General features: G+C 40.5%; 1 protein-coding gene across 3 annotated transcripts in view; it reads left to right on the forward strand.

Annotated features, from left to right (window-relative positions):
* The window catches only part of rgs12b (regulator of G protein signaling 12b), a 64,839-nt gene that overhangs the window by 9,842 nt on the left and 42,497 nt on the right, over positions 1 to 12,500 (forward strand). For all 3 annotated transcript variants that reach the window (XM_027145897.2, XM_027145895.2, XM_027145896.2), the window contains exon 4: positions 3,395 to 3,505. In XM_027145897.2, coding sequence (XP_027001698.2) covers positions 3,395 to 3,505 — 111 coding nt within the window. The remainder of the gene's footprint in view (positions 1 to 3,394; positions 3,506 to 12,500) is intronic.

Here is a 12,500-nt window from a genome sequence, read left to right on the forward strand (position 1 = left end):
TTGATTATTAACATTATTTTGGCGTAAATTTTCAGCTAACACGCATGCTGTAGTACAATTATTGCTTCTATAGTAACAACTCATACACAGGGATTCGTAAGGCAGAGCACCACATAAGACTTATAAGACTAATAGGGGGAAAAAAATGATATCAAAAACAAACTACAACCTCGAATCTTTGATGTGATCATTACATGGCGATTTTATTGATCGATTTATTTATTTATTTATTATTTTGGAAAGGGTCTCGGTTCTAAGCGCTTTGGAACAACGAGTAGGTTTTGGATCGTAAAACAAAGAACGATCAGTTTAAATCCACACATTTCCTTCTAGAGTTCTTATTTACAATCGAATTCGGTTTTTGTGATAACGAATAATCATTCGATTAGCTTTAGAGGATGAAGTCATTAAGGAAAGAAGAAGTAAACAAACAAACAAACGACAATGCCGAGTGAAATCAGTTACAGCTGTTCACATTTGTGTGCCGTTTTATACATCATCACACACGGAATAATCGACTCTTCGAATATTTGCTCTTTGATCCGCATGAACTGATTTCTCCAAATCAGTTCATGCGAATCTTCGTAGTTTTATTTCAACCTCCTGCGGAGATCCGGACGCAGTTTTCTGTTGGGGTTTTGATTAATGGTGGTTTTAAATCTATATGCAAATATTAAACAACTATTAATGGTCATTAACGCAAGCCAGACTTTATCTAGTTTGTACTTATTTAGTACATCGCAATACCGCAATAATAATTATTCTTTTTTTTACTATATCTCAGTACACGTAATCACAACACGCTGTTGCTACACGTTGCGGCGACTCTGAGAGGAAGTCAGTGATCAGGGTGCTGATTTCTTTCAGCATCAGAGGATTAAAAATGTGTGATTCTCCGCTTGAGGCAGGGATCATCTGAAAGCAATCATATGAGCCGATGTGTTTACTCTATCTCTCGTTCTCTTTCTCTCTCTCGCTCTGTCTTGCTTTTAATGAGCAGCCAGTGAGCAGTGGTGACCGTTTAACAGTGTGTTGTAGGGAAACATGGCAGTGTGTCTTCTGCCCCCCTTCATATCGAACAACCCGCTATTACGGTGCAGATCTGTGGACGGGTTCATTCGTGGACACACGGCTGTGCTTTGTAGGAATAAATCAGACGACGCAGACATCAAAACAAGATCTTTCTCACGGACGCAGATTGACTTAGATCTTTAAAACCCTTAAAAAAAAACCTGTTCATTTCCTGGTTAGGAATTCGTCCATGGTTATATCTCAGGGACGCAGTGGAACGGTGAGCAGTGGCCTGGAACAAAGACACGCTCCAAAAAGAAAAGAGTGACAAAGTTAGCATGGTTGTGTTCTCTGTAGAGAATAGAATCAAACAAAATGATATATTTCTAGTGAAAATGGCTTGGTAAAGACAAAAACCTCAAAAATAGAGGAAAGAATGAGATTCAATAGAGGTAACAGGGCTTGGGATGGGCAGATCCTGAACCGTCCTTTCAAACCCTTTATGTACAATTCAGCCTCCTAACACTATGGATCAACATTTCTCATTTAATAACGACCGATACTCGGGCTGTACCTCAGCCTGATACCGTGTTTATTCATCCATACATGTAAAAAAAACAGATACCAATCATCCGTGATACTGTGGCCTTGTCGTGATTAATGATCAAAGCAATCAAAGCAAAGCAGACTGCTAAACTGTGCTCTCGAAAAAAATATGAGAACTTAGCATCGGTAGCATCACTAGCATTGGTGAACACGGTCGTTAAAAACGTGGCCGCAAGGTGCCGGAAAACATGCGTACACAAAGGTATTTGTGTAGGGAAATCCTGGCACGTGAGAGCACTTCAGTTCAGCGAGCACTGAACACTTTAACATGTGCACTTCTTTACTTTCCCCCCTGGATTTTCACCTCAGGTTTGTCACTCTTACACTCAACTACTATTTAATATACTGCTTAATTGCTATACGATAAAACTAAAAAGCATGATGGGTTTATTACTCCTATTGTTTATTACTCCTGTTGTAAATACTATTCTCGCAGCAGACAGCAGTAACCGATCTAAACCTAACTCCTTATCATTTCCTTATCGAGTTCTAAAAACATTTACTGATACTCGGTCTGAGAAAAGTGGTACTGATGCATCAACACTGGCCTTTACAGAGTCAAGTCCAAAATTGGACATTGTTTTTTGTTATCATTGATTTGTTCCTAGAGTTCCTAGAAAAGTCGATCTAAATATAACCCGTGATTCATTGTGAGATGGGTTCTCCTGCTGTTGGGAGGTTTTTCCTCGCTACTTATCTCTTAGCTCGCAAGAAATCTGTAATGCAAAACCTTCAAAATGATACGATCTTGTTTTCTTTCATCTAGGTGAAGTAAACTCTTCCAGCTGTTTGAACAGCTGTCTTCAAACACAGTGTAAGGATTTGAACAGTGTGTGTGTGTGTGTGTGTGTGTGTGTGTGTGTGTGTGTGTGTGTGTGTGTGCAGTTATAAGAAATATAAAATGCATCACTTATCGACTCATATGTTTACAGATCGTTGGAGACGTTAGCTTGTTGGTGTTATTACACATCAATGTGTGCACCAGCATAAGGATTTATTGTCCATGTAGATAATCAAGCATTCTGTAAACCGAACCATTGTGCTGAATGCTGTAGATGTACACTCCAGGCTAGATTACAGGCGACACACTTAAACCCTTCGGTGTGTGTTTGCTTCTCTGTGTCTTCACTGTATTTGTGTGTGTGTGTGTGTGTGTTTGAAGCTCAGGGACAGGGTATGACGCCCGGCAGTTGAGAGCGCTCTGCGTAACCAGGCAACACAGGAGACCGTTTGATTATACACTTCTCAAATCAGACTTGCCGCACTCGCTCCTGGAGATCAGCTCTCATGTCTGTGTGTCCGTCCTGCTGGCAGCATTCTTATTGTCCCATCGGTTTTCTCTGTCGAGACACGTCGTATCATGTTAAGTCGACGCTTCGGCAACTTTTTTTAATTTCATTTCCTGTGAAGGTAATTATGTAGCGTTCAACTAAAACTCATAACTCGGAAATTTTACACCTTCATTTACGAAGAAACGGTGAAAGGAGAAGAGGCTGCAAAGCAACATGGTCTCATAAAAGCATATATTTTTTTATATAAATTATAAGTATGTATAAGTAATAATAAAGTATTCTGTTAACTACAAGAGTGTTCGTTTGTGTGTGTGTGTGTGTGTGTGTGTGTGTGTGTGTGTGTGTGTGTGTGTGTGTGTGTGTGTGTGTGTGTGTGTGTGTGTGTGTGTGTGTGTGTGTGTGTGTGCCAGTAAGCATGCACATATACTTATGTGTGTGTGTCTTATCTTTACTGAGACTTTTGTTTATTTTTGTGTCTGTGTCAGGGCGGAAGGTTCCGGGGCGTCACTACTGGTTTTCCCCAGCGTTCATCTGGGAGAAGATCGTTCGGCCGCTCCAAACGCCTCAGCGTGTCTCACTCACTGGATGACCTGGAGGTAACACACACCAATATCACACACACCAATCATGTGAAACCAAATAGAAAAAACTTGGATTCCAGAAATATATCACAAGAACACAATGAAAAATCACAAAAATAAATAAATAAATAAAATAAATTAAAAAAACACACAAAATCCTTCACATGACATAAATACAATCTACAACTGAACACTGTATAAACTCACCATAGCACCATGGGACCACGCGCACACACACACACACACACACACGCACACACCCACGCACACACACACACACGCACGCACACACACACACACACACACACACACAAACACGCACACACACAAACACACACACACACACACGCACACAAACACACACAAACACGCACACACACAAACACACACACACACGCACACACACACACACGCACGCACACACACACACACGCACGCACACACACACACACACACACACAAACACACAAACACACACACACGCACATACAAACACACACAGGCACCACACACACACACACACACACACACACACAGGCACCACAAACACTCCACAGACTCCCTAAATACAGGTGCTCTCATCCTGTCTTTATGTTTTCCTCCTGTTTCTCTCTGTACACACCGTCTATCTGTTCATCTGTCCATCCTTTTGACATGACATAAATACAGTCTACAACTGAACACTGTATAAACTCACCATAGCACCATGGGACCAAACACACACACACACACACACACACACACACACACACACACACACACACACACACACACACACACACACACACACACACACACACACACACACACACACACAGGCACCACAAACACTCCACAGACTCCCTAAATACAGGTGCTCTCATCCTGTCTTTATGTTTTCCTCCTGTTTCTCCCTGTACACACCGTCTATCTGTTCATCTGTCCATCCTTTTTCCTAAAGTCTGGTAGAGATGTGATAGTGATCTGCTATGGGAATGATTATATAAAGTATGAACTCCAGAGAGCGAGTCTGTTTCCTCTCAGAGCGCTGCAGCACACACTAACTCTCCTTCACTGTCAGCTTCTTATATTCCACACATATCTGCACAGATAAGACCTCATGCTGATCTTCCTACTCAGTTTTGAAGGGCCCATCCCCCACTCACCTCACATATTCACGCACAGACACACGTGAGTTTAAATTTAGACCTCAGCGGTCTGGCATGTTACTGTGTATGTCTGTGTGTGTCGTGACGTATACACGTGTGACTCCAGAAGAAGCGCATGAGCGCGGTGATGGTAGGTCGCCATGGTGACCGAGGAGGCGGGAAGGAACAGGAAGCTCTGAGATGTTCTTATGATGCGTGTAGACAGTGATGGCAGCACGTCCCATCCATTTTCCCCATGCAAACATTTTTATCCAGAATGGTTCAAGTGAGGCAGCGAGCTGCTAAAATATGGGACATAAGCACACACTTCAGCAGGACACGATATCAATCAGGAACTGGCTTCAATTGAGTAAAAATCAGAATATGTGTAGGGTTCAAGACTGGCACGTGTTACTGAGCATTGACTAATGCTGCATCGCTCTCTCTCTCTCTCTCTCTCTCTCTCTCTCTCTCTCTCTCTCTCTCTCTCTCTCTTATTCTTGTTCTTACCTAATCACATAACTCCAGAGACTTTCACCTACTCTTACAGAAGCAGGAGTTTTCAGTCCTTTTGTACCCACACATAAATAAAGCTAATGCTGCCAAGCTAATCATCAAGTAAAAATGATGTGACCAGAGATTTTGGTGCTCGAGGACAACATTAATGTTGTAGCTTTTATTAATATTGTGCTACAGGCCGCCGTTTAGTAAGAGAGCTCCAATAAAAGGAAGTGAGAGTCGACAACAGTCATACGTATGTTGTTTTGCTCAACACAGTAGAGCTAATATCATTCATCAGGGTTGTCAAGTTTCAGCAAAATGTTCATACCAAGTACATCTGGAAAACCACATCAAACTTCACACTAGCCAAAAAAATGGAGCACTGGAAAAGTGAAACCCATTTGGGAAATATGGTCACCATGGATATTATCAACTATTTAATCCCCCTTTCTATCTCTCGATCTTTGCAATATATCCTACAATACAGATTGTTCTATATATCATAGACACACTGTCATCACTGGTGATATTCATTCTGATTATTGGCTGTAAAACAAGATTCTGCTGGCTGATGACCAGTTTACTCAATCTGGCAACCCTGTAATTAATTGTCCTGTGTGCTGCACCTCCTCCACATACTGCCCCACTCCTCCAACAAGCATGGGGCAGTATGATTCTTACCCCAACGTGTCTCATTTAGCACTTTCTTTGCTTCACATATCCTAGGGTTTCTGTCTTCATTCGTTTGTTCTTTTTCTTTCTTGCTTCTTTTTCCTTCTGAAGTATTTTATTGCTAGCAGTCACTTATAAAGAATACAACGGGTGTGTGTGTGTGTGTGTGTGTGTGTGAGAGCGAGTTTGCTACTTGATAAGATCAAACTCTAGATGGTTTCCGCTGCTGGGCGTTTGCCACAAACACAGGCCTGCAAGAAGATAGTTTGTTCTGGAACGGGACAGGACGAGACCGAGGAACTCCTTGAACATTAAGAGTGGAAAGAGCTCTCTGCTCCTCTCAGGCTCATAGAATGACACCACAGAGATGTTTATTCAGTGTCCATTATTGTCTTGTCTATTCTTTTCATACCGCTCATAATGGAGGAGATCTGATTGCCTGTTTTGGATATCTTGTCTGGTCAGAAGGCAATTTCCAGCTCTATAAGATTTAATGTAATGCTGTGAATGTCGCTTTAATACCGAGATGCCGACATGGCTTGATGCTTTATAAACTGTAAGCAGAGTTAAATAAAGCCCAAATGTAGGAATATAAAATCTGTGAACTGTATTTGACTGTTAAATACCGTGATAGCAGCTTGTGTCCAATATAAATGTGACATGAGAAGGGATCAGTCTATATTTATCTATGAGGGTGTTTTTACGCATGACCTAATTCTGGTTCATTTAGAAAAAGACATTGTCATGGTCGACATCATCGTATAAAGTCTTTCTTCACTTCTATTTTCATCTTTCTCTGTCGGGGCCTCGGATCATTTAAAGTGACAGGTTTATTTAGCTAGCAGTAAATCATGGCATGTGTGACAAATTCTTGTATACGGTTCAGATTTTTTTTTTTCTTTCGACTCATTCTCCTACTCTATACTTTCCGTGCTTTCCGACCTTCCGGTTGCCTGATCACTTTTTTCTCATGTTTCCCCATGCACCGATGATGACACTGACATGTGAACAGAGCCTGCTTTGTGTAAAAGGATCACAGTAATTGTTGCATGCGAGTGTACGTGTGTGTCTGTGCATACTCCTAATGAGCATCGAGCAACATTTCCTTCATTCTCGTTAGCGAAGGACTCCTAGTCCACATACACACAGACTTACACAGACATACAAACGCACTAATGACTGCCCTCATGCTGTCTTTCTCTCTCTTTCTTTTTCTCTCTCGCTCACACACACACACAAACACACACACACAATTACCGTCTCTTAGAAAGTACATGGTCATACACACTGCACTGTGAAATGTGAAAGCACATAGACACAAATTAAATGTTAATAAAACACCATGTTTAAATTTTGACACATTAACTGCACTGAGGAAAGCACTTATCACTGATCTCCAACACACACACACACACACACACACATACAAACCTCAGGGTTTCTCAGGGTAACCAAACAGACAGCCAATCTGACTGCTAGGCCATGATGTGGGCGAGTGTTTACTTAGTGAGAGAGGGCATCCCGGTGCCCACGCATCAGGCTTCTGAGCTGCTCCTGCTCTGTGTCGATCCACTGGAATGACTCTGTCTCCTGTCTTAAACATACTGACAGCCTACAAAAGCTCAGACTTTATTCCTACCCTTGCACACTTTTACTCTGGCAAGTGACAAAATGACAAGAAGTTATTTATTACCTGGGTAAGCTGGCATTGAGCAGTTAACACCGAACCAATGAACAAGCAACAGGACATCCGGAAATTATATTTCAGCCTCATATAGTAAAAAAAAACAACAACAAAAAAAAACGTCCTTTATTTGGAAAATCGTTCGTATCTCCAAAAGCTCCTGAGTTTCCATGTAAGGAGACACTAATGAGAACCCCAACTGATAGACTTCAACACGTTTAACTCGAGTCATGCTGCAGTTCGAAATAACGCTAGACTGCAGCTGGTGAGCTGGATAACTGGAAGATTTATTGAACGTACATCATGTTCAGAAAGCACTCTTTTAATGTTTAGTAGTCATTTCCTTGTTGTCAGCATGACCTTTTATGGAGTTTTGTGGCTTTCAGTAAATGTAGAATATCTGTGCTGTCAATATAAGATAAGATAAGACAGACCTTTATTCATCCCACAGTGGGGAAGTTTCTCTGTTACAGCAGCAAAGAGTAAGAAATGCAAATATATATAAAAAGAATAGAGACATGATATAATGTACAGTATATACAAAACAAAATGTATAAAAAGAGACCACGAGTAGTTACACTGAAATACATATTGCACTTACTGTAGGTAATGTAAATGTTTAAAATACTTTGTTACTGTTTATTATTGCAGTTAAACAGTAATAACAGTGTGTATTATGGTGACTGGTTCACTAGGAGCAGCTTTGATTGTAATAGCAGTCTAATAGCAGCAGGGAGAAAAGACCTGAATATATAATTGGTCATTTCTCAGTAACTGGATACTACAGTATATACTGTACACACTTTTGTAAACTTTTTTTTATTTTAGGCTACAAAAACCTTTGCACAGTTTTTTCTTGTTGACAGATACAGCGTCAGTAGTTTGTGCACCCGCGTGAATGTACTGATGTTGAAATAAAAAGCGGACGGTCAGTTTGTTGACCAGACACCGAAGTGCTTCTCGTTCAGACGGCATTACCATACGACTGAGAACGCCTTCTGTCATCACAGCACCTCAAGTCCCATAGAAAACATCTGGAATTATTTAGCATCACAGTAGGCTTAGCATCTGTAGCACTTGCATGACATTCCTTCATTATCAATAGCCAGACATCTCAAAACACTTATAATAGGATTACTCTCTATGGCTAAAATAGACAAAGACCAGAGTTTTATAAATCGTTGGCTTAATTTACCAGTGCAATTCTCCACCTGGGGAAAGACTCTCATCGAGCTGAGTAATAATATATAATATGTACTGTGTTCAATATACCGTAAAATCATATGTTATTCTTATAATATGTTACGTAATAAACTGTATAATAAATAAGAATTAAATATGGACTTGTTATTCGTCTGCAAAAACTCTAGTCTGCTGAACAGAATGATGATGCACACGATATACAAGTTGATCCAGAAGAAAGTACTTTGGAAGACAGCTGTCTTATCCTTAAAAAACGTTCTCCATCCCCAGAGGTGAAATCAATCAGCCTTTAAGACACTGTTTACTATTTTAAGCAAGAGATGGAAAGAAAGAGTGCAGAGTGGAAGAATTGGGAAAGGAGCCAGAGGATTGTTTGTGTGTGCGTGTGTGCGTGTGTGTGCGTGTGTGTGTGTGTGTGTGTGTGTGTGTGTGCGTGTGTGTGTGTGTGTGTGTGCGTGTGTGTGCATATATTTTACTGTGCGGTCTCAGTCAGGTGACTGGATTCTCCTGCATGTTGCAGCAGATACAGAGCCATGAAGGCTTCATTATTTTACACTCGTAAACATTCAGGCTTTTGCATTCAATTGTGGATTATTTATTTACTCTGTAAGGCTAGACATTATTAATATTGTACATTAACACTGTTATATATTATTGAAATACTTTATTAGGGACACCTGCACACGTGGTCTGTCATGGAGTGATCTAATCAGCCAATCAGGTATCTGCAGTGTAATGTATAAAAGTAACAAACAGGTCGATATCTGTTGTAGATTACACGTTCATCCGTAGTGTAGGATCGAAAGCATCATTATCGCTTCATTATAGATTTTCAACTCCTTCTTTTCCAGATGTTTACAACCAGATGTTATCAGCGTGTAGCCAAACACAAGAGCCTTAGGAACAAAAACAGATATGTACACATTTGAAAAATTATTAAAGGTTCAAACTCTTAAAAATTTCCTGACAGCCATAGAGGGAACACACACACACACACACACACACACACACACACACACACACACACACACACACACACACACACACACACACACACACACACACACACACACACACACACACACACACTACTTCAGGTCTCCATGTGCTGCTCAGTAGGGAGGAGAACACAATGCCGGGACTTGCTGAAGAATGTAGAGCTTCATAATTCTACACACACACTCAAGTTTATAGACAAAGAAACATCTACACAAATCTATACACACATGTTCTATTTTAAGCTTTGCAATTATTGGCACCTTTCATAGAAATTAGTTATCCAACATATCTAAGTTATCATATACAAATGTTACTATATCCCTTTTTTCTGTTTTTTTTACACTATAAAAAAGTGTAAAGATTTTGTTACACTATAACTCGTACAGTCCACTAAACATCTGTCTTGGTTCAGCAACAGCAGTGAAATTATGATGAACAAATATTCTACAAAATACACTCAGTTACAATAGTGTTTATCATCTCAAGTGTTCACTGATAGTAAATAAAATGGAGCAAACCCAGATCCGAAAGTTTATGACGTCCTCGCTCCAAGATTTTAAACAAAAAATGCGTTCGCCAAAAAGTGCTTGAATTGTTGTTGAGCTTAAGTCATGTGCTGTGACACTCCTCTGAGCTATGAGCATGAACACAGCTTATTTCACTGACATCCTGCCAGAACGCATCATTGTGCTCACCTGTCTCACACACACACACACACACACACACACACACACACACACATACACACACACAAATGTGTGCAAATAACCAGAGATGGACTTAAATCTCACCTTTGTGTTCACATCATGAAAACTCAATCAATCTATCAACGATTTTTGTTCAAAGAATCGACGAATGATTTAAACTAATGTAAGCGACAGCATCGTGTACATTTTGTTACACGTTCCGCACACACGTTTTTGAATCTGTAGGTTATATTTCAAGCTCTTATGTGTTTAATTGTTCCTCATACATAGTTTTCATAGCCTAGAATCGGTGAGTCAACTCTTTTTGTATCGACTCCGAAGTGAACAGAATGGCGGACAGACGTTCGCATGACAATTGGGAACATTTCACGACGCGCATTTATTCTAAATATATATTGTGTATGTTAAGAAACACCTAACGATGCACGAGTTGTGTTTTGAGGGAGACGTTTTTTGTTTTGTTTTGGTCGTTTTAAGTTGACATCGAAACTCCCAACATTTTGGCTGAAGTAGCACAAGATAATGATTTGTGGCCAGACAGAAATATAAATATACCAAAAAAACAAGTGTCAATATAGCGTGATTCAACCAGAACACAACACTTTCACTGTTTCTCACATTCCAAATGACGACATATATTACTCACCTGAAAACACAACGCAAGTTATGTCAGGAGGTCGTAGTGTAATATAAACAATTCTCATCATTTAATGGAATTTTCTCTGTAGCAACACGCTAAGCCATTTCAACCATTCTGCACGCTTTGTCACGGATTCTGCACGCTTTTTTTTTTTTTTAATTATTATTTTACATCCTAGCTACATTTCAATCCATTAACACTTTTACATTTGGCGTACAAATGAAGTGTTCTGCCTTCTGAATTTCTGCCTTAGCATACTTCAAAACACAGTCCAATTAATCGCTAATGAAATTCTCTGTCAACGATTTTATTTTGTCTCCTGCTAACGACAGCGACACTAGCCAATCGATGGTGTCTGTGAGCTCATGTATATGGAAGAGGGTTGATAACACTTTCCTCTAATCGTGCTACGCTGCCTGGTGATGCTGCATGAGCAGTCATTAGAAAAGATGCAGTTAGCTGGCAGCATGTGCATCGTTTGTGTTGGAGGAAACACATGGTGTACGGAATGGGAGAGCTCGATGGGGTGGAGTACATTTCAAGTGGGGGGTGGTTAGGGAAGTAAATCTATAAAAAAAAAGAAATAAATACATTCTTAGAAACTTTTGGGGGGGGGGGGGTCCCCTCTAGGAGTTCCTCAGGGAATTCCAGAGGGAATTCCACAGGGAATTCCACATTTCCTCTCAGTATGTTTTCCTATCAGAAATAGTCCCTTTTTAGGAAGACTGTATACATTATTTTCTACATATTATTTTTGTTCTTGTGAACAAACAGTTGACGGAACACACACGCATATGTGGATATGTGGGTTCTGGGGTTGAGGCCCCTTACATTCCCCTTCTCTCTCTCTCTCTCTCTCACACACACACACACACACACACACACACACACACACACACACACACACACACACACACACACACACACACACACACACACACACACACACACACACACACACACACACACACACACACACACACACACACACACACACGTTTGTCTTAGTATCCTTGTGAGGACCTCCCATTGAGAACTTCTGTTCTTTTAATGGTATCTCGACACCTCAAACTCTAACCTGAACCTCAGTAATCAGAATGAACTCTTTCCATTTTAGTTCTTTCAATAAAAAGTTGGAGATTTCTTAATAAATAACCAAACAATATGTAAAAATTGTTGAAGCAGTTGTGCTTGCGGGGACCAGCTAAATGTCCCCGCAAGGTCCGAGTCGGATATTCATGTCTGTGTTAGAACATTTCGTCCCAACCAAAGTATAAAAACATGCCCACACACACGCTTCCACTCACGTTCACTCTCTTTCACACACTTGCCCCTTGTCTTTAAGCAGATGCTGTGCTTTAGGCATACTAAGTAGGCGACTCAATGCATTGTGTAAAAAACACGGCACAAGACCACAGGGGGGCCACACCGCCATCAAGCACTTTCTGTGTGGGAATAAAATCTGTGTGGAGCTCGT

This window comes from Tachysurus fulvidraco, chromosome 4 (genome assembly GCF_022655615.1).
Source record: "Tachysurus fulvidraco isolate hzauxx_2018 chromosome 4, HZAU_PFXX_2.0, whole genome shotgun sequence".
NCBI lineage: Eukaryota > Metazoa > Chordata > Actinopteri > Siluriformes > Bagridae > Tachysurus > Tachysurus fulvidraco.